Source organism: Terrapene carolina, unplaced genomic scaffold (genome assembly GCF_002925995.2).
Source record: "Terrapene carolina triunguis isolate 2854851 unplaced genomic scaffold, T_m_triunguis-2.0 Scaffold58, whole genome shotgun sequence".
Lineage (NCBI taxonomy): Eukaryota > Metazoa > Chordata > Testudines > Emydidae > Terrapene > Terrapene triunguis.
The window spans coordinates 86,573,223-86,596,982 of NW_020664409.1; the positions used below are offsets into that span (position 1 = coordinate 86,573,223).

The 23,760-nt window shown below is 41.3% G+C and overlaps 1 protein-coding gene across 1 annotated transcript in view; it reads right to left on the reverse strand.

The window, feature by feature from the left end:
- CSMD3 (CUB and Sushi multiple domains 3) overlaps positions 1-23,760 on the reverse strand; it is a 1,099,171-nt gene that overhangs the window by 250,906 nt on the left and 824,505 nt on the right. Inside the window, exons 29-30 of the mRNA XM_026659890.1 lie at positions 12,670-12,808; positions 11,124-11,311 (exon numbers count right to left, since the gene is read on the reverse strand). Coding sequence (XP_026515675.1) covers positions 11,124-11,311; positions 12,670-12,808 — 327 coding nt within the window. The remainder of the gene's footprint in view (positions 1-11,123; positions 11,312-12,669; positions 12,809-23,760) is intronic.

The window sequence follows — 23,760 nt, forward strand, 5'->3', positions numbered from 1 at the left end:
CTGAAAAATTAGTTACTACGTACTTTATAATCAAATAAAGTGCACATAAATGATTAGCATTTCAGATTTGTTCGAAAAGGAACAACAAATTTGTATCTACAATACCATTTTTTAATATTATAAAAGTTTTCCCTTTTTAAATGCATTGGAGGTCTCATTATGAAAAGATTCCTGATACTGTATTTATCAAATGTATTTCTTATTTATAACTTCTCATTTTAAAATATTCAAACCCATCTTAACACATGAACATGGTCCTGTTGTTGTTTCTGCCTTCTTTCTGTAATATAAATAATATTTATGCCAAAGAGCCATCAAGAAGGTAACACACTCCAAGCAAACAGCAGCTCAACATTTTTCAATTCCAGAAGCAATATCAAACAGGAAGAAAGTAAATGCAAAAAAAAAGAGGAAATATTTGCAATTTAATTTCAAATTAATTTCATTAAACAAATAGTATATTGTAACCCTTCTGCCCATCTAAGTTGGCAGCAACAAGGGCCGGGATCTGTATCTAGGGGTTCCGTTTCAATAACGCAATGCAAAACCGGCTCGAGCCCCCACCCAGTGACCTGGGATAATTACATACCACCCCCTGGGTGCCTCTAAGAGGCAATACTTCCCCTCTCGCAAGCACGGAGTCTGAGTGTAGCAGAAAATGTTTAATAACATGAGGTAAACGACATCAGCATTAAATTGGAAAAAACACCACAAACAGGATTCATAACACAAACCATGAGCAAAAAAAACCCACCCCAGCAAATTGGGCTGTGTCCTTTCCCTTTGGTTCTTGAATCCAGCAACCCAAAAATCACCCAGAGTCCCCAAAGTCCAACACCCCCAAAGTCTCTTGGGTCCAGCAACCACCCAAAGTCCCAAAAGTCCAACAAACCCCAAAGTCTCTGTCCCTGGTCAGTGCAGCCCCAGAGTAAAAGGGGGGGGCATGCAGGGTGTTAAGGGGCACCTTACGTGATCCGAGGCTGGCCGGCCATCTGTTTTTCCGTGGGGGTTCCGCCGCAGCCTTCACCACAAGCCAGTCCACTTCCTGCCATCCCACGAACTGCTCCGCTCTACAAGCTGCTCCGCTCCACTCACCGATCTGTGAGCCGCTCCAGCCGTCCCCACAAACAACTCCGCTCGCCGTTCCTTGGGCCGCTCCAACCGGCCCCACAAGGCTCCGCACCGCTCGCTGCTCCTCCAGTCGTCCCCACAAATTGCTCCGCCAGCTGCTTAGCAATATAGCTTCAGGCTCCCCCACTAGTTAACACAGCACTCAGTGATCTTAGCTCTTAATAACTTTAGCTCTCTTGTGATTTCAGCTCATAGTAGGGGAGCCCCAGTGCTGGTGCACCATTGGCCCAAAGTGAATTCAGCTCAGCAGCCTGTAACTAGACTCCTAATGGAATCAAATTTCAACAGTGGAGAGAGGAGGTAGCGCAATTGGTGTTTCAAACCCTCAGAGGGGGCCCATACCATCAGGTACAAATTCCTGTCCCCATCCTCTCTCAATTCACTGGGTTTTGTAACCCATGCCCCTTGTCAAGCAAGTGCTACTTAGGTAATGGTGAAGGACTCACTCAGTTCTTCTGTCATACAACAGTTCCACTGGCCTTGATTCACAGAATCACGGTAACAAAACTTTATTCTTCCTGCCCCAATAACAGAGAAACTGGGGATCCCACACCAGCCAGAGTAACCACTTTCAGTTGCTGTTGTTTCATGCCAGGCGAGTGGGTGTGCCTGTGCAAACAAGATCAGCCCCTGGAGTTCTTTTCCACACTCGCCATAATTCACCACCAGATGTCAGGGTAGAGCTCATCCTGACTCTGCTTACATATGATATCAGAAAATGACACAAGTAGCAAGTCATACATATATATTTTTGTGGTTGTATGGGGGAGATTGGCTTAAGAGCATTACCATAGCTAGCTGATCAAATAGAAGACACCTCACTAGATTATAAGAATTGCATATTTCACTCCCTCATTTAATATGAGAACTAGCAAGAGGAGAGAAATAAAATACTCATATTCTATAATGTTCCAGGTACATCTGCATCAGAATAAAGAAACATGGAATGTCTTTTTCATTATTTAAACTTCATATTTGTCATTAGAGTGTTATGTCCATTTCGATGGTAAAGAGAGCTGTTGAAACCTCATTCTTTTTCCAAACATTTTATCAGAACTCACACACCTTATTTGCAGTGTTGATGCTTCCCATATGAAAATCAGTAAGATAACAACTGTTAGATACAATAACAATTGTACAGTTATATTTAAGTGTAGGCATCTCCATGAAAGGGACCTCTGAACTTAATTGGGGGTGTTCCACTCAGGAAGATCCCAGGTGCTGTGATCCAGCCTTGAAGACTACAAATCCCATGATACTTTGGGGAAGAGACAGACTTCCCTGCCTCTGTTTCAATGGGCTCCATTTTGTGAGGACTTAAAAAATAAAGTTAAAAAAGAGTAGCTGCTGAGCTGTAGGGAGTCTTGTCTGAGCTCTATTCAAGCAGGGCACGAGCCTGCTGCTGTGGTCCCCTATTCTGACTTGGGTGCTGAGACTGTGTTATCGGTCCCATGATCAGGGGATGGAAGAGACTGCTTTGTGGAGCTAAGCTCCTGCTAGAAAGCTAGTAGCTGGTGCTGAGAAACTGCTGGGGCTTTGACCAAGTTGGGAGTCAAGGAAGCTATTATTGAGCTTCATCAGAGCCCAGGCAAAGACTGTTGCTATGGCGAGAACTGACTGAGTCTGGGATGCAGTGAAAGCAGTGTGAGTAACCACAACTCTTCTTTTGTTTGTTTGTTTGTTTATTTAGGAAAGTGCTTTCAAGGAAAAGGGGGTGATGAAAAGACTTTAAGTGGGGTTTCCTTGTGGCTGAAAAGTGGTCTTGTCTAACCAGGATCCAAGATTACAGACCTCTGGTTATAGCAACGCCCATCTTCAGAACGGTTGTGAATCCACAGTTAGAATCACTCTGCCCTTCGTTGACTTGGCTGGATTACTTTACTGGACCAACCGAGTGATGTCCCCAGCTTCAGTGTCTCCAAGCGCGCCCACACAAGCAATTGTCTAGAACTTTGAAATTCAGTGGAGTGCACACTCAGAGGTGGGGTAGCTGATGCTGGTGTAAATGTACATTGGTTAAGTTTCATTTACTACTGTAAACTTCATTTATTAAATGATTTAAGCACCCCCTGCTGACTTGAAGGGGTTGTGACATTTTAATTAATCTCAATCTATTATATCCTGTTTTTTTTCCCCCTAAATTGTTAAATAAAGATTAGGGATATCAAGCGATTAAAAAAATAATTGTGATTAATCGTGCTGCTAAACAATAATAGAATACCATTTATTAATTTTTTATGTTTTCTACAATTAATCACGATTTTAAAAAAATAATCGTGATTCATTGCAGTTTTAATTGCACTGTTAAACAATAGAATACTAATGGAAATTCATTAAATATTCTGGATGTTTTTCCGCATCTTTCCAATATATTGATTTCAATTATAACGCAGAATACAAAGTGTAGAGTGCTCACTTTATATTTATTTTTGATTACAAATATTTGCACTGTAAAAAACAAAAGAAATAGTATTTTTCAATTCCCCCATTACAAGTACTGCAGTGCACTCTTTTTTTCTATCATGAAAGTTTCACTTACAAATGTAGAATTATGTACAAAAATAACTGCAGTCAAAAACAAAACAATGTAAAACTATAGAGCCTATAAGTCAACTCAGTCATACTTCTTGTTCAGCCAATCGCTCGGACAAACAAGTGTGCTCACATTTGCAGGAGATAATGCTGCCGATTTCTTGTTTATAATATCATCTCAAAGTCAGAACAGGCGTTCACATGGCACTGTTGCAGCCGGCATCACAAGATATTTATGTGCCAGATGCTCTAAAGATTCATATGTCCCTTAATGCTTCAACCACCATTCCAGAGGACATGTGTCCATGCTGATGACGGGTTCTCCTCGGTAACGATCCAAAGCAGTGCGCACCGACACATGTTCATTTTCAGCATCTGAGACAGATGCCACCAGCAGAAGGTTATTTTTCTTTTTTTGGTGGTTCAGGTTCTGTAGTTTCCACATCGCAGTGTCGCTCTTTTAAAACTTCTAAAAGCATGCTCCATACCTCGTCCCTCTTAGACTTTGGAAGGCACTTCAGATTCTTAAACTTCGGGTCGAGTGCTGCACCTTTAGAAATTTCACATTGGTAACTTCTTTGCATTTTGTCAAATCTGCAGTGAAAGTATTCTTAGAACAACATGTGCTGGATCATCATCCAAGACTGCTACAGCATGAAATATATGGCAGAATGTGAGTAAAACAGAGCAGGAGACATACAATTCTCCCCGAAGGAGTTCAGTCACAAATTTAATTCACACATTTTTTTAACGAGCATCATCAGAATGAATGCATGTCCTCTGTAATGGTGTCCGAAGCATGAAGGGGCATACAAATGTTTAGCATATCTGCCATGTAAATACCTTGCAATGCCGGCAAGAAAAGTGCCATGCGAAAGCCAGTTCTCACTTTCAGGTGACATTGTACATAAGAAGCGGGCAGCATTATCTCCCGTATATGTAAATAAACTTCTTTGTTTTAGTGATTGGCTGAACAAGAAGTAGGATTGAGTGGACCTGTACGCTCCAAAGTTTTACATTGTTTTGTTTTTGAGTGCAGTTTTCATGATAAAGAGAATGTACTACAGAACTTGTATTAGGTGAATTGAAAAAGATTATTTATTTTATCATTTTTACAGTGCAAACCTTTGTAATAAAAAACAATAATATAAAGTGAGCACTGTATATTTTGTATTCTGTGTTGTAATTGAAATCAATATATTTGAAAATGTAGAAAATCATCCAAAAATATTAAATACATTTAAATTAGTATTCTATTGTTTAACAGTGTGATTAAAGCTGTGATTAACTGTGATTAATTTTTTTGAAATTGCGATTAATTTTTTTTAGTTAATTGCGTGAGCTAATTGCTATTAATCGACAGCCCTAGTAAAGAAGTGTTAACAGTACTGAGTTTATAACTGGTATTTCTGGGTTAGACCCATTGCATGGAGTAGCTCAGGTTTATTTCTGGAGGCTCCCAAGGCCTGTCAGTGTGTTTGTACCAGGCCCAGCAAGGTAGATGCACCACTAAGATTAATTTTCCTTATAAGTAAAAGGACTGCAGCAGAGGGGTGGATAGAGGATTCCCACATATCCACCATCACCACTGGGATACTCAGGATCTCCTTTACATTTGACAGGCACCCTGGCACACAGGTGAGTATTGCCTGCTCCCAAATAAACCCAGGAAGGAAAGATGGGATCACATAAGCATAGATAGTATCCATTCAAGCAGATTTATTTTTGGATGCTGCATTCCAGTGTTTGTGGCATCATAATTCTCTCCAGAGTTATGAACTGTGATGTCTCGGAAAGTACAGTGTAACATCAGTGAATGAATGGGAGTGGAGGAGAAAACTGATTATCAAGGGCAAAACATATACAACACAAATATCTTGAAATCTGTTTCTGGTGGGAAATGAACAGAGAGAAGGTACAATTTACTGACATTTCAATAAAACATCAAATCATCCCAGTGCTCCACTTCAGGTTAAATTTAAGGCATTGGCCCTCATTTTCAAAGGTCCACAGTTTACCTGCAGGACCGCCTCATCCTAATCATGTCCTCTCTGTTACAACTAGAGACATCATGAAGCTTCTGTGTATGAATTAGAGGTATCTCTGAGACAGGTCCACAAATCTGTAATGCACTTCTGGTACAGAATAGGATGACCACAAAAATCTTCAAAGAAATATGCAATAAAGCCATAACATAAATCAACTTAATTTCCCACAATAACACCATGAAAGAAAAAGTCCAGCCCTCCCTACTAAAGAAAGAAAGAAAGAAGTATTTTGCATATGTGGGAGATGTCTGGATATGGATACTATATAACAAATTAGAGAGGAAGAAAAAATAAGGTGGATGCAATGTCAAAAGCTTCAGTTACAGAACACTCAGCACTGAAGGGAGGTGTCTGGGAGAGTAGTGATCAGTCACATCATATATCTTCAGTGAGCAGCAATTACAGTTATGCAATTTTCTCTTCTCCAAAGATACAGCTGTGATAGATTCCCATGCATGTTGACTAAGCACTAAAGATGTTGCCATAAAAATAAAGCTAAGATGTATCTTCTTAATAAGTATATTTAAAAATAAAACCTGAAACGTGCAGCATCCTCATCTTACTCATAGAAATCTGAAATAGCAGTTGAATGAACTTGTAAGATGTCTGTAAATCAGATTCTAACATATGACCAAGGTAGTCAAACAGTGAATACAAAGTAAATGGATCTGCAAGGGCTTTCACAACATATCAGAAACCCCTTCCACTTAAATATGTAGTATACCTTTCTGAGCAGGTCAGACTGTGGACACAAACTCAGAGACATCAGTCTACTGAGCTTCTACACCCTCAGGAACTGTGTGTTCTGTATTCTGATTCACTATCAAAACAATGCAGATGATGGGCTGATCAATAATTCCTATTGCTTCGTCTAGCCAAATATTGAATCCCTCCCTGATCACACAAATGGCCTAAGGTCTGCATTAAGCACTGTGTGGATGGTGGGACAAAACTAAAGATAGCAATTATTAGATGTGGTGTGTTAACACTGACATGTCAGGTCTCACTGGATGCTTTGAGGCAGTTGAAATGCAGCTTGGAGACCAATGCATACATGGATGTTGCTGGTAGAGTCTCAATGCTGAACTGAGAACTCTCTATATTGGATAGCCCAAGGCAAAAGATACTTTCAAGACCTTTTAGGACTTTTTGCATCCAACGTATGGGAAGCAATATCAGAAGTCAGGAGAATTTTCAGGCACTTTGTTCAGCTTATTGTGATATCCGTGAGCAAATTTCAAAGACAAAGCAGTCATGGTGTGCTCCACAGATCAGGATATTAAAGTAATGTCTCTCCCTTATGAACAGGGCCGGCTCCAGGCACCAGCCCACCAAGCTGGTGCTTGGGGCGGCACCTGGAGGGGGGCGGCGCGGCGCTCTGGCCGCCGGGGGGAGAGCGGAGCCCCCGCCGGGGCTCGCCGCCCTCCTCGCAGGGCTCCGGCCGCCCTCCCCCCAGCCGCCGGGGCCCCTTGAGGGCATGAGGGATGAAACTCAAATGCTACTACACTTGATCTAGTAATCCAGTGGAGATGCATTTACAGGCAGCAACTCAAATTAAACACAACTCACCAGCTGTTAATCCAATCTCTCTGTGCTGCTAATTAAATCACTCTGTATAGTTTGAGCATTGTTTCACAGCAAGGCTGCTCTCACTCAAACTCTCTGAGCAGCCACACCTGAGTTACTCTACTCGAGTAATTCCACTCGAGTTAGTCTACTCTAGCTCGAGTGCAGTGACTTGAGTGGAGTACTTCAAGCTAACTGTTGCTGTGAAGACAAGCCCTAATACAGAGCTGGCCTGGATTAACAACCCCCACCCCTGAAGCCACTGCTCTGTACTTCGAGCTATACGAGTTCCCCACCTGGCCTCACATTAGAAGCACAAACCCAAGAGTGACAATCTATCATAATTGCCTATGTAGAGAAAGAACAAGGAAAGGAACATTGAAGTGGGGGAAGGGTCCTAGTTTAAAAGCATCCAACCAGTAAGTCTGCAAAAGCATTTGGCGATAGAGACATTTTGCTTTTAATTCACTTAGCTTGTTAAGTTGGGTATTGGTTTGTTTTTCACCTTTTATTTGTAACCAATTCTGACATTTATGCCTCATTACTTGCAATCATTTAAAATCTATCTTTCTGCAATTAATAAACTTGTTTTATTGTTTTATCTAAGCCAGTGTGTTTGGACTGAAGTGTTGGGGAACTAAATTTGAGACAACAATGTTTGTGTATATAATTTTCTATTAATGAAATGATGTAATTTATATGAGCTTGTATTGTCCAGGATGGTACTGGGCAGTACAAGATGCACATTTCTGGGGGAAAGTCTGGGAATTTGCTGGTGTCACTCTGCTGTATAATTCAAGGATGGCAATCTGGCTGGCTGAGGCACTCTTGCAGTATATCTGAGGGTAATTTACATGCTGAAGGCTGGGTGTGAGCAGGCCAGGAGTGGTTGTTCTCATAGCGAAGCAGTGTAAAAGGCACTCCCGGTTGGAGAACTGAGGGGATGCAGCTAACAGTCCAGACTGTACCCTGTGTAATGTCAAAGGGAGATTGTACCCTTCAGTGAGGGTCTTTCATACTTTATTTGGGAGAAGGAACAGACCAATGAATTATTCTTACAAAGACCCAAGAGTCCATATACCTTGCATTGACTGGAAACTTTTAACATACATCCTTCTGTTCCTGGCAGGACCGGCTCCAGGGTTTTTGCCGCCCCAAGCGGCGGAAAAAAAAAAAAAGCCGCGAGCGCCATCGCGATCGGCGGCACTCCAGCGGCAGCTCCACCACGCCGCTTTCTTCTTCGGCGGGAATTCGGCGGCAGGTGCTTCCCTCCGAGAGGGACCTGCCGCCGAATTGCCGAGGAACAGCCCGACATGCCACCCCTTCCCATTGGCTGCCCCAAGCACCTGCTTGCTGGGCCGGTGCCTGGAACCGGCCCTGGTTCCTGGGCTGTTTTCAATACACTTGCTATTTATCTTCCAAAATTATCAAAGGATAATTAGGTATGAGACATATTGTCCTTTCAGCCATCCAGGGAAAGCTTATTGTTTTTTTGTGAAGTCATAACGTGGAATCCAAGACTTCATAATCAATCCCATCACAACAGACATTGCTAACACAAGATTTTGGCTCAAAGGCAGGTCGGGCAGGGAAAGCTTGGGTGATCTCAGAAGAAAAACTTATACAAATACATTTTTGATAGATAGATGTAAAAAAGAAGGTATTTTGAAATTATTGAGCAGGCAAATTGATTTTGAATAAGGGTCCTTTTCTCTACACTTGCCTCAAGTATATTAGTTAATTAACCTTTGGAATTCACTGAGAGTAGATATCAATGAGTCCAAGAGTTTACTGAGATTAAACATTTAGAGCACGGATCGGCAACCTTTGGCACTCGGCCTGTCAGGGAAATCCGCTGAGAGGCCGAGACGGTTTGTTTACCTGCAGTGTCCGCAGGTTCAGCCGACTGCAGTTCCCACTGGCTGCGGTTCGCTGTTCCAGGCCAGTGGGGGCTGCGGGAAGCAGCAGCCAGCACATCCCTCGGCCACAAGCCCTCTCTCGCCGCAGCAGCTTGGGGGTGGGTGAGAGGTGCCTCTCCTCAACCGCGGCAGCTCCGACAGGACTGAGCTGTGCCAAGGGTGGGGCTCCTTTCCCCGGCAGCTCCGGCGGGCCTGTACAGGGCTGAGGGAGGGACTCCTCTCCCCCGGCTGCGGCAAGTCCAGGGCAGGTCTGCGCTGGGGACAGTGGGGAGGTGCGCCTCTCCCTGGGCTCTCCTCCCCCAGCTGCGGCAAGTCTGGGGCAAGTCCATCCTGGGGCTGCCGAGGAGGTCCTCCTCTCCCCGCCGCGACAGGTCCACGCTGAGGCCGGCGGGGAGGAGCGCCTCTCCCCGCCATGGCAGGTCCGTGATTTGGCCAGCAGGGAGGGGCACCTCTCCCTGCCACGGCAGGTACGTGCTGCAGGAGAGGCATCTCTCCCCACCGCAGCCTTGAGCCCATGTGCGGGGCTTAATAGGCAGCTGCCCAGTCACGCAGCAGGGCAGCTTAGAGGAAACTTAGATCAGCACTAATCTTGGGACCTGGGCAGCTGGATTGCAGGGTCCCACTTCCAAAGCGGTACCGAACAATAGTGTTTGCCCAGGGAGTATGCTTGGAGTCCAAAACAAAAGAGAGTGCCTGTAGTCTATCCAGACGAAAGGGAAGCTAAAAACACATGGATTTAGTGTTGGGATCCAAACACAGCAACCTGATGAATCTCCCGGCATGGGGAGTTTGAAGAGAACTTGATATGGGGGAAATTAATGAAAATTATTGCTTTTGGATTTACCATGAATTTATTGTGAAAACTACTCCATAGCTGATCGGGAGATGATGCCCTAGAGAACAGTCCTCCAGTAGGCCGAACCAGTCTCATGGAACCAAATCCTTGTAGAGGAGGGCTTCTATGGGGTTTGACAATGTGACACACATTTCAGAGAATCAAAGAAGATTAGGGTTGGAAGAGACCTCAGGAGGTCATCTACTTGAACCCCCTGCTCAAAGCTGGACCAACCCAACTAACTGGAACTGGAACAACTGGAACCCTCTCTTTTTTACACTACAGCTATCTGAAGAAGTGGCCCAATGAGCTTAAAATACACTGGCAGCATGATTCATATCCATTGGGACTCACTGTTCTCTACTGTGTAAGTACATATTCAGGAACTTTTTACAGTGAGCATTATTTCGCCTAACAAGGCAGTGACAATCCTTTGAAACTGATACTGCCTATGATAAATATGCAAGGATCTACTTTATAGTCTATGGTGTTTAGACCAAATTCAAACAGATCTAATATGGACCATCATGTAAAAGTCTATTTCAAGACTTCTTTTTTGTTCTTAGATCATTGACCTAACAGACTTAACACTTTTAAAGCTTTCAGCATCTATTGCACCTCATCAGCATACCTTACAGGGCTCTGATGTGCTAATATGCCAGAGGTTCTTATTACATTTATGCTAGAAAAAAAACTATTACATGTGTATTAGGCACTGTCAAATTAAATATTGTTACTGTAACATTTTGTTTTTTATTTTGTAAACTAATGTCTTAAAATGTGGTTTTAAAATAGCATACTGAACATTTACAATTAAATCCAGCAGCAGATAGATTACACCTTAAAGTGTCTGTGTATATATAATCATTCCCAGAATGAGAGAAATAAATAATTTGTACAAACCAATTTTACACTCATACCTCAAATTGCACATTTTAGTGTAATTCTGTATATTCATAAGATAAAACATTTTGTATCAAATTTTGTTCATGTTTGTGATACATAGAATATAAAACGAATGAACAACAAAAACCAACCAACCAAAAAAAAAAAGAAAAAAGAAAAAAAAAAAAGAACACCCGTTGCATTTACCTTTATACTCCAAATGGAAACCAGTAAAGCTAACAGATCCATCACTCCGAAAAGCCAAGTGCATGTTGTTTGAGCTGCTCTCTATCCTCTCTGGCAACTTGCTATCTTGAAAACTCCCAATTAGTGGACTATTGCTGTCTGGCCCATCGTAGATATAGAGGAAGTCATAATTTGGTTCTATACTGAAACTATAAAACATTAAAAAGAAAAGAAATGTTAGGTAGAATATGTTTTGCGTGATATCCTAACTCTAATCAGCTCAACTGAGTGCTTACCAACACTGTTTCTAAGTAGCGGCAAAAAACACTCAATAGTAATAATACCAGGGGGTTAGTGGCCGTCTGGCTACAATCAGCATGGCTGGAATGGTCTGAAACTCAACCTTCTCTTCCTCTTTCTACTGTTTGGGTGAGTTTTGAACATCTCTTTTTGTGAAGGTGGTTGGGGAAGTTCTATGGCCTGTGTTACACAGAAGGTGGGACTAGGTGGTAACAATGGCCCTTCTGGCCTTGGAATCTATGAATCTATAAAATCAAATGACTCACTGAGACTTCTGAACATAAAGTACAGTAAAAAGCTTACCCATGACATAGTAAAAGTTCTAACTGATATCTTAAAAGTATCTATTTAATGTGCATATTTTGCTACTGAGTAATAAGTAATTGGTGAGCAATAGTTCAGACGAAAGCAAACATTAAAAAAATCACTAGGCAATAAATTTTAGAATATGACCAAAAATCAGGGAAAGATTTGTCTCTTATGTTTGTAAAATTCCTAGTACAATGGGGCCTCAAACCCAACTGGGGTCTTTGGGAATTACAATAATAATAATAATAACAACAAACATCAACTTCAAATAAATACTTCTCCACAAAAAGTGTCTGGTTTTGCTTTATGGTTATAATACCATGCAGACAGCAACATTCTCTTTGCGAATTCTCTGAAACAGTATTAAGTACTGCATTATGATACAGGGGTTTAACAAACAGCATTTAATATCCAGGAAAATATTACTCACACGAGCCACATTTTTATGTAACAATGTGGGCTAATAAAACTGGATCCAAATACTACTTTTAATGTTTTGCTTTAATCTCATGTGCACATCTCCTATGAAAGGTGCTGAACTGACAGACCTCTGGTCAAAAAAGTCCTTCCTTTCAGATAGGGGAGAGCCCCGCAAATTAGCTTACTCTGTCTTCCCGACCTTGTCATGGAAAGAATCTCTCTGTAGGCCTGATCTTGTAAGATGCTGAGCATCTTCTACTTCTAGTTTGGTTAGTGGCAGTTAAGGGCCCTCTGCATCTCACAGGCATGTTCAGCACCTTGCAGGATTGAGCCCTGTGTGTGTTCAAGTCTCTATGCTTATTCAGTCCTTGGTGTTTCTGCAGAGACTGCTGACAAAGGTAACAATTATTGATAGTCTTGATGGTTACTTAATGTGCACTAGGTATTTTCAGCTTTTACCCTATTGAACTCTGAGCAGCCACCAATGGTAATGATGTAAACATGATTTAAAAAAAGATATGGCCAAATAACAGCTTACCTGATAAATGCTAATGATATAACATAGTCGTTATTAACAGCGATACTCCAGTCACAGTCTCTACTATGTGGATAGGGATGAGGAAAGTTTGGTGAAAGAATAAAACCTGATGAGCCTGTCAAGTTTCCTCCACAGGGTGCTGTAAATGGGGGGGGGGAAATGGTAAGTACCAGCAATCTGTTCACTGACATATGAAAGGAGAGAGTCTTCCAAGAGTTAAATGAGAAACACTGTGTATTTAATGCAAGAGTTCACAAAGGAAACTTTAATAGGAGCAAAAATTAAAGTCACATTTCTGATAAGTCAATCTTCTAATTACCCCAAAGTCTAATTTGTCACTGAACTTTACGTCCTTTTAAGTTTGTTCCCATGGCACAAACATCAGAGCTTTTCTGAAACTGCTCTAAATTTGAAGAGTATTCTGGATAATGACATGCAAACAAGCACAATAAACATGCCACTTCAGGATTTCTATTACCAAGTACCATCAAAGGGCAGGTGGTTGGGGTTTTTTTTGTTTTTGTTTTGTTTTTTAGCTGAAATAGTGTTTACCGAGGTTACAAATGCAACCACAGGTATGTGAGTTTCCATCTGGTACGGTTCATCAGCAGTCCAGTTTGATGGGACTGAGGGCTGTACAAACTACACATAATACAGTTATGCTACTAATTGTGGCTTACAGACATACAAAGAAAATATTAGTACATCCTACAAGCACACTCAAAGTAGACCAAAGAAAGTTCTCTGTGTGCTCTCAGGGCACCAAGTGTGTGTATGGGGTGTGGGGAAGGTGTGTGTGTGTGTGCGCGCACACATGCACGCTTTGCAATCCAGAATCAGTGATGCTTTTACATTATGCGGATAATAGTTGTTACTATGCATAATGCATACAGATGACTGGTTATTCAAATATGCATGACATTTTAATAAGGAAGGTTACCAATCTGTGATGCACTCATTATGCCAAGTCACATTGTGTTGTATAATAAAAGTGAATCTTTATACAAAAGGATGGCACATTAGGAAGTCTGACAGATTAACTTTGCTATTTAATCACAAAAAAACATGAATAAAGCAGAGTGGGCAGGGAGGCTATTATGTGTCAGCTAACACTCTTTAGTCACCAGTACTCACACCAGAACCAACTCATTTAGCACATTCATCATAATATTCATCTACAACTTAATCTATAATCTAACTATTGTATGCCAAATGTAAAATTATTTAAAATGTAAACAACAGCATGCAGGGAAGTTTGGGTTTTATTTTTAAAGGACAATTATGTAAATACTGTAGCCATTAAAGTAGCATTACTGACAGTCAGGGCCGGCTCTAGGCACCAGCAAAACAAGCTGGTGCTTGGGGCGGCACATTTTTAGGGGCGGCATGGCCGGCGCCAGAATGCCGCCCCTAAAAATGTGCCCCGGCCGCCCTAGCTCACCTCCGCTGCCGCTCGTGCGCCGCTACCCTTGAAGCTGTGACCCTGTAGCCTCTGACTGCACAATGGCCACAAGTTGTGAAAATAATGATTTCTATTTATTACTTCCCCTCTTATTATTTTGGTGATGGGAGGGAGTACTATCCTTATACTTATCAACCCCATCTACCGGGCCCACAAGATGCTGTGAGGAAGGTGAAACACTCACTGGACAACTTGCCTATATTCCTCAGGGAGAAAAAAAATCCTTCCTGACCCCAACAGGTAACAGCAAGCTGGAAACACAGCTCTGACAGCCACCCCACTTATAGGGCAAAATGTGTGGGTGGATTGGGGGAGCATCTCTCATCATCCAGGAATGCTTAAATGCAGAGAGGATGGGGAGTTCACTGGAAGCCCCAGCCCTAGTTCCCACCCATTCACAATGCCCATGTGCATTCTGTGTGGGAAGGAAGAAAAGGAGGAGGGACCCTGGTGAAGGGGCCTCTACCCACATTCCCCAAGTAAGACAGTAAGAGCATGGATTTGAATGATGCAAGATTGGGGCCCTAGTGCACAGCAACTATATTGTGGTCACACTTATTCCATTCATTAAGGAATTGACTATTATATATGGTCATGCAGTTAATAACTGTGAGAAAGTTCTCATTTCTCAAGGTGATTACTTTCTCTTCATCACTGCTGCTACCTTTATTAATTAATTATTATTATTAATCACAGATCTTAAAAAGCAAACAGCAAACTCATCCTTGGGAGTTTAGATTAGGCTTCACAAGCTGTGTTTGAATTTCAGTGCAGATAGTCATTCATTTTACATTTTTTACAAAGCGCTGTTATCCAGTGTATCAGCTGACTAGCAAATGGTAGATATAAAACAGATTGCTATCCTGGTGCAATCAGACACAAACACAAACTAATTCATGGAATGAAAGTCACTTACATGAGAAATGAACCACAAGCCAATCATGAATTCAAGTAATAAACTGTAATTGTATACTGGACAAGAGCAATCTTATATGGGGCTGACATTTTATACTGGAATCAAAATATGATTTATTCATTTTTATAGATTTTCTTCCTTGAGGGGAAAAAAAAAGGACAAGGGATAGAGAAATAAACTAAGAATCGATTATCAGAGGAACAATACTTGGATTTTTTTTTTAAATCATATATTGACACAGTAGGTGGTAATGGAGATTTAAATCACTATTTTGTCTTAAAGCAATGAGAGGCAAACAAGAACTACCAGGGTGTCTGAACCATATAATTATTGGAATTCAGTGGTAATAGTAACTGCATGTAACAATCATTTAGCCATATGGATCAAATATATTTCAAAGTCATTAGCACAGATGTGTTTGCTTTCCTTTATACTTGCCGGTGATACTTCAGTTATCGGGATTAGACTGGAAGTAGTTTCTCTGAGGTTTCCAAAGGCAGGATAGTATTATGCACATCTTTGAATGCCACTGGGCTGTAGGTAAAGAATTTAACAGCTTGTGGAAGTGCGAATTAGTGCTGATAATAATTTAATTGACTTGTCTTTGCAATAACAAGCTTAATAGATACTGTTCTGTCTTTGCAAGATGGAGGTTTACATTGCTGCAAGTCACAAGTTTGATTTCACTGATTTGCATGCAGTGATAATTCGGAAGTAAGAATGAAAAAACAAACAAACAAAACCCACATGATTTCTTAATGTTGCCTTTAACAGAATTCACCATAAAGCTCCATCATACTATACCAATAAGAATTTATGCAAAAATTCTTAAATTATATGGATACATGCAATATGAAAGTTGTTCACTGTAGCTGGATTTCTTCAAGATGACCTCTGTACATTCAAACGCTTGTGATACACTAATGGTCCAAATTGCACCATCCACACATCGCAAGAGTGGGAATGTGAAGAAGTGAACCGAAGAAGAAATGAAGTTTACTCACCTATAACCAGACTTCTTTGAGATGACCTCTACACGTTAACATTCTTGAAATTCTCTGATGGGGAAACTTAAACCATCAGCACACCCCAAGAGTGGGAATGCAAAGAGGCCAGTGAAAGAAGTCTTGTTTCTCTCCACTGTAAATTAAGACAAACCATCAGCTCTGAATCCATGTGTGTTCTAAGCTCTACTCTCTTTCTTTCACCGGTCTGCAGTCCTGTGGTTGCCTGGTTTGTCATCTTGATTTACTGTCGGTTATTTGTTAGATTCTACATGAGGAAATTCTGCTTTAATGGCTAAACCCAAGGTGTCTGTAATTAGGTTCTGCATAAATACATCTGCCTCTGGAAACTGTGTCAAGTGGAATTCCCAGACTTTAGCCTTTGCCCCCGAGTCTGACCTGTGCCTCATCGTGGTGGAGGGGTGTAACTTCTGAATTAAGGGATCACTCATTGGAGCTATGCCATCAGCTATGAAGGCTTGTCCGAAATAACACCTTGGGCATTATGCAACAAGAACCCTGAAAATGATGGCTAACACAGGCAGTGAAGACTAGGAAAAGGGTTGTGATACTGTGCCTCCATCTCATTTCAGAGGGACAAGATATTTTTTGGGACAATCATTTGCTCTTGCTTTTGACCAGGGGTCGGCAACCTTCAGCATGTGGCCCATCAGGGTAATCTGCTGGTGGGCCACGAGACATTTTGTTTATGTTGACAACCTGCAGGCATGGTCCCCTGCAGCTCCCAGTGGCCGCGGTTCACCGTTCCTGTCCTATGGGAGTTGTGGGAAGCGGCGGCCAGCATGTCCCTGTGGCCCGCGCCACTTCCCACAGCTCCCATTGGACGGCAACAGTGAACCGCGGCCACTGGGAGCTGCAGGGGGGCATGCCTGCGGATGGTCAACGTAAACAAAATGTCTCATGGCCCACCAGCGGATTACCCTGATGGGCCGTGTGCCAAAGGTTGCCGATCCCTGCTTTTGACCATGAATAACTTAGCATTCAGCACCAGGGTTAAACCCTTGCCCTACTCTCAGCTGTAGATGCCTTGCTGGTGACATCTTCCCTCCGTTTAAATATGACAGGCTTGTGCCAAAGTCCCCCTAGGGATGCGCGTCCTCTGATGTCTGCAGTATGCAGTGACAATGTATCCAATCGTATCTGGGATCTCCACCAGTCCATCAAAACTGCAACCTGGAATGTTGCAACTCTTCACAGCCATGGCCATCAGGTCCTGTCTCACGTGAAATGGACCGTCTTTGCATATCAATTGCAGGTCTAACTGAAGAAAGGCTGATAGATCATAGAGGTCACAAGGTGGAAAATTCTTTACTTCTGTATTCTGGTGGCCCCAGGGGGTAGCACTAATATTGCAAGGTGAGGCCAAGTCCTCCTTGATAACCTGGCCCCCCATGTCTTTTTGGTTACTTATTACATGTCTTAAACTCCGGCACGATTACCTTGCTGTCATAGTAGTCTATGCTCCAACAGAAGAATCTGTTGATTCAGTAAGAGATCATTTTTACGATCAATTGGAATCTCCAGTGCGCACAGTCCCTCCACATGATAATCTCGTGATCGTGGGTAACCTAAATGCAGTTACCGGCTCCTTGCGAACTAAGTTTGAACAGGTCATTGGTCATTATGGTACAGGTACACTCAGTGATAACTCTTGCCACTTGCTCACATTCTGTGCCTCCAGAATCTTTACATTCTTGGATCATGGTTCAAGCGGTGATGCGTACACCAGATGTCATGGATCTCGCATGATGGTGTCACTCAAGGAGTTGGACCACATCATCACACATGACAGGCATCTCTTCACCTCTTGTAGAGTATATCGTGGTGCAGAATGTGCGGCGAACACAGATCATCACCTAGTGGTTGCCCGTATAGTGTTGAAGCTCCAAAGAGCAGGTAAGCCCTCTGCAATGATGAAGAAGTTTGACGTTGATACATTTCATATGCCAGGTTTAGTCAACAGATTCTCGGCTCTAGCCAACCTGCTGGATGACATGGAGGTTGCCTGGTCTCTGTTCACTTCTATCCTCCACCAATCCGTGAAGCATACGATTGGCTATAGGTGCCCAGCACGCCAACCATGGTTATTGGAAGTGGCCTTCCAGATAATTAAGTTAAAGGCCACAGCCCACCAGCATGGAAATAAGCACACTCGTAATCAGCTGAAGCAAAAATTTAACACCCTGGCACTCTGCGATCGTGAGGCATATTATAACCAAGGTGTGGATGATGTTGAATTTGGCTTAGCCAGGGGCAATTTAAAGCCAGCATTCTGCACGATCCACAACCTCAGCAGTCAAGAGCATCCTGAATGACAGCCAAGGCCATCCATGTAAATTGGATGACAACATCCTCTCACGCTGGGTGGAACATTATCACAGTGCCCTGAACCACCCTCCAGCTGTTGCTTGCTCAAAGCTGGATAATTTGGCAACCACTGTGGTTCAAGACCCAGACCCTTGTACTAATGCATCAACATTGTATGAAGTGAAGCGTGCCATCTCTAAACTGAAAAACAGATGTGCAACTGGCACTGATGGCATCTCCCCAGAACTGCTAAAATGTGCTATTGACTCTATAGTGGAATCACTGCTGGCCATCTTTTGTCTGGTGTGGAGATCTGGAATCTTGCCAACTGCCTGGAAGGATGGTATTGTGATCTTACTTTATAAGAGCAAGGCACTGCACAGTGAATGTAAGAGCTACAGACCGATCACCTTGCTGTCCATTCCAGGGAAGGTGTTTATGCATGTTCTGCTGGCACGCTTGGAGTCCCTGCTACATTGGAAGTGTCGCTCCCAACAGTCAGGCTTTCTGAGGAGCAGGTCCACATTAGATGCCATTTTGGCCCTCCGCTTGTTGTCCGAGATACACTGTGAGTTCAGGAAGCCCCTGCATGTAGTATACATCGATCTTAAGGCTGTATTCACTTTTCTACAATGCCTTAATGGGAACTACTAGTAGGCTATGCCAGTAAAGTCTCGGTATCCATTGTTAATACCACTATATAGATCTGGTGGTGGAGGAAAGATGTGAACAGTGCAACTAATACCCTACCAAGTAATTCAGAGGACTGTCTAATATGTTTTTAATGTCCACCAGCTCCAAAGGGTCAGCCTAGAACCCATTAAATCTGTGTGGTAGTACAGAATGTGCTATCTCAGCACCTTCAGGCTTTCCTTTTATTTGATTTTTTAATGTATTACATGCTGACAAGAACAATCAAATGCAGCTTCAATAGGGGAATTTTTGCTTGATGTTTTTGTTTTTGTTTTTAATCTGGGATAATCATTGCTGACAGATCTTCACAAAAAATAGAGCTGTTTGAAGTTTGGCCATCCTCGAACAATTTGAACGAATTAATCAAATATTGATAAAGAACATAGCAACATTTTCTGTTCTTATTAATGCCAATTCTGCTATAAAAGACAAAACTATCTAGTTTCATGAAGATCTGATTTTTAAGATCAGTTTGGTTTTCCCTTGGTTAATTTTCTTTGTTTTAAAAATGGACTGTACAATTCCAGCAGCACGAACCATTTTATAATTACAACTCTAAAAAGACTGAAGTTTCACTTACTTTTAAATACATTTAAATAAAACTAGTTAACCCCTCCCTGTAAATTGTTCTCTAGGCCACAGATCATTAACACGATTAAAAATAAAAGCTGTAAAGGATCTGTTACAGGGTATTTTCATTTGGTGTTTTACTTTTTTTGTAGATATTGTATTCATTATATTATTATGATATAGGCAGGGTTTCATCTATCCACAATTTTGTGAAAGTTTGCAATGGAATCCACCCTTTGCACAGCCCATCCTGGAGAACTGTGCTTCCTAATCAAACCTTCCACTTAAAAAAAGAATTCTAGCTTAATTTTTTTGAAAATAAACCCTTGAAAATGTGAACTACATGTAAAATTATGCAGTGCTGCCTTCTTGAATCTGCAGAAGGCCTGAAATATTTGAGAGGTGAGCTATGCCTCATTCATTTGAATAGGTTGTGAAGTCTGAAACCTAAAGTTGACATTTGACCTGTCAGCATTATAAGATATTGTATCACTCCAGAAACAGCAATCTACTTGTTGTCAGATGTTTGGCTGCTTGTGTTTCCTCTGTATGCTTTCCCAGCTCTGTGCAGGTTGCTAGCATAGCAGACCTCAAGCGAACCACCCAATGACCACAAGATCAGTTAAGCTATGAAGACACCCAGCCAGGTTTATTGTCGACAAAGCACAGTCCTAGCTCCCCGGATCAATGTCTACAGTTACACAAGCACGTGTATGCCCATGACAATGGACACACTCAGTGAATGGTGGGACTTTCCATCCCTTCTAGGCTGGCCAAAGACACTCCCTCTGAGACTCTTTTTTATACACCAATACAAACAAGTTACGTTTTGCCCCTCTGACATAGTTAGTTACTGCCCCCTGACGTGGGTTGTTACCACTCCATTACCTTTTACATGTTGGCTTGATCAAAACATCTCTATCCATTATACTGTCATCCTGACCTTATCTTTAAGAGAGGTCAGCGTGGTCCTGTTATATTTTGTGGAGGGGTGTTTTTACCATAGTTGGTATCGGGGTGTTCTGGTACCATCCTTCTGGAATGTGTTTGCATGAGTGTCCTGTGCTTAGCCTTTCTTAGGAACGTGTATGTTTTTGCAATACTGGCCCTGTTCTTGCCAGGTTCTGTGAGCTTGCAAGCAGGCAGAGTCTGACTTCTGCTAACTTTGCTTCTTTGCTTTATATCAGCAAAGCTTGACCACTACTTTAGTTCAGGCCTTAGGCCTCACACTGGGCTTCTGATACAAGGCCTTATGTCTCAGGCTCACTTTCTACTGTACTATTAAACGTATTTATTTCATAATCCCAAACTTCCTGCACTCCCCAAACCACGCCCAAAAGCCCTACCTATCCCTGTCTAATGTAGTCATCTGCTGTTAATACAAAAATATGTCACACTGAACTACAAGGTCTATTGTACTGATTGCATTTTTCTATTTCATATTTAATAAAAACACTATTTAAAAAAAAATTGTCACAGTATTTCTAGTTTGCCACATCGTACTGCCACAAAATCCAGGAAACTTCCCACGCTATTTCAGCCCAATTTATCCAAGAATAGCACAAAGCCACAGGTAGAACATATCTGGAAGGCAGTGTTAACTTATAAATACTATGATTTTCTATCCATGTACTTCAATGTTCATGTATTAATGCTCCCATTAATTAGGGAACTTAAATCATCATGGAAAAGCAGTTGCCAAATATACACTCCGTAGTTTTTATTGTTGTTTTTGTTTGGGGGAGAAGCAAATCAAGGGAAGGAAAAGGAAACATCATAATGCAATGCTTATTTTTGCCAATGCCTATTTTACATTAACTTCAGCAATTACATGCTCAAGACCTGTTGGAATTACAGGAGCCTTCAAAACATCCAAACCAGCAGAATTTCTAATTTTCAGATATGTAAAGATTCCAAATGAGTGTGTCAAAAATTAGCTCGTGGTAATTTTCTGGTGCTGTTGATATGCAGGTCTCTCTTACTATTCTGCCACAGCGTAGAACAAGAGGATGGACACCAAAGGTAGTGTCACTAAACAGTCTCAATAATAACAACACACTGTAGGAGTTTTCAACAGTAATATTAGGAGGAGAAAGGAGAGAACTTTTGGGGAATAAGAAATAAATTTAACTGGGGCATGCAAATCAAGAGTTAGCCCTGCCTCTCATTTCCCCATCAAAGTGGTCATATGTATGGTAAATTGTCAGCCCCCACTAAACAATAAATTATGATGAAGTTAAGCCTGGAAAATATTACTGCCTAGGACAATTCTGATGTTTGCGCATGGGCATAACATAGCCTAAATAGTACCCCTCCTATCTAGAAAGAACTACAAGGAAAGCAATAATGCAGTTCCAAGTGATCTGGAGTGCTTCTGACTAAAAAGGAATATTAGAAATGCTTATGGACACCAAGATAAGATCTGGATACTGTGCTTCAGTCTTTTAGTAATAAACGCTCATAAAAATGCATAGTCAACAGAAGTCAACATTAAAATATTTAAAGCCTGATTTCCAAAACTGTAATTCATCCTAATATGAATAAATGGTTAATGTGATTGGGTGTCCAAATTAGGTGTTTGTGCCCACATGTGTGGAAACTGAACACAGATATTAGGCAAGCAATTGCACTTACCCAGTTCAAAAAATCAGAGCACATACATTTATATCTACACCAAGAGAGGGAGAAAAAGAGAAAGAATACATGGTGGTATGTAGTAGTATAAAAGGTCTTTATTAATAATGTTATGATTACTATCATTGGTTTATAATTGGCTCAATAATCATGATTTGTAAAACTGAAAACATTATGCAAGTAATCTCAAATTAATGCCAATAAATATCTTTATACCACATCATATCACCATGCACTCTGCCTATGCCACTACAAGACATTTTCCATACCTCAAATCAAATTTTGTAGCAATTTTATGAACCTCTTCCTATTTTTCAATGTTTTGAAGTGTGAATACCAGAACTGGATACAAAATTCTAGTAACGGTCTCACTAATTTCATATACAGACGTAGTAATAACTCTGTATTTGACATCCCTCTACTTATACATCCAAGGATCACATCTCTACCCTTTTAGCTACAGTATCACACTGAGAGCTCATGGTTATCTACCATGAGCCATAATTCCTTTTCGGTGTCAGTGCATTTCAGGATAAAATCTCCCATCATTTAAGTGTGATCTACATTCTTTGCTCCAAGATGTAGGACCTTCTATTTGGCTGCACTGAAGTGCATACTGTTCACATGAGTACATTTTAACAAGAGATCCAGGTTGATCTGTGTAACTGACTTGTGTTCATCATTATTTACCATTCCATCACGTTTTGTGTCTTCTGCAAATTTTAGCAGTAGTAATTTTATATTTACTTCCAGATCATTGATATGGATATTGAATAGCATTGGGCCAAGAACAGATCCCAGCAGGACCCCACTAGAAACACCCTATTGGATGATGATTATCTAGTGTAATTACTTTTTTGCTGATATTGGCTACACTGATTTTGTATATTGCTCTTAAAGAAATCAGAATGGCATGTGGTTGAGTGAAATGCCTTACAGAAGTATAAGCAGATGATGTCCTTAATCAAACTTCTGTTCTCATCAAGGAACGATATCAAGTTTGTTTGGCATATTTTCCATAAACGATGCTGATCAGCATTAATTGTGCTACCATCTTTTACTTCTTTACTGAGTGTGTCCCAGGTCAGTCTTTCCATGATTTTGCCCCAGATCAATATCAGGCTAACTGGCCTATAGTTACCCAGGTCATCCCATTTATCCTTTTTAAAAATTGGCACATTAGCTTTAATCCCAGTCCCCTGGAACTTTCCAAATGTTTTAAGTTTTGTTTCAAGTAAAAAGTATTGGTGACTTTGCCATCTTTCCTCATGCTTCCTCTGTCATAGGCCATCTAACTCTACATCATATGACTGTGAAGAAGAGTATGAGAAAAGGATGTTTGAGAGCCACCAGGCTGATAACTGAAGAAAGAAGAACGTGATAACTTCCCACCAGATCTTTTACAAAGTGATTTGTCAGATGCACAGTACTCCTTAGAACTAGTTCCATAAGTTTTTGAAGGTAGACCAATAAAATATCTTTAC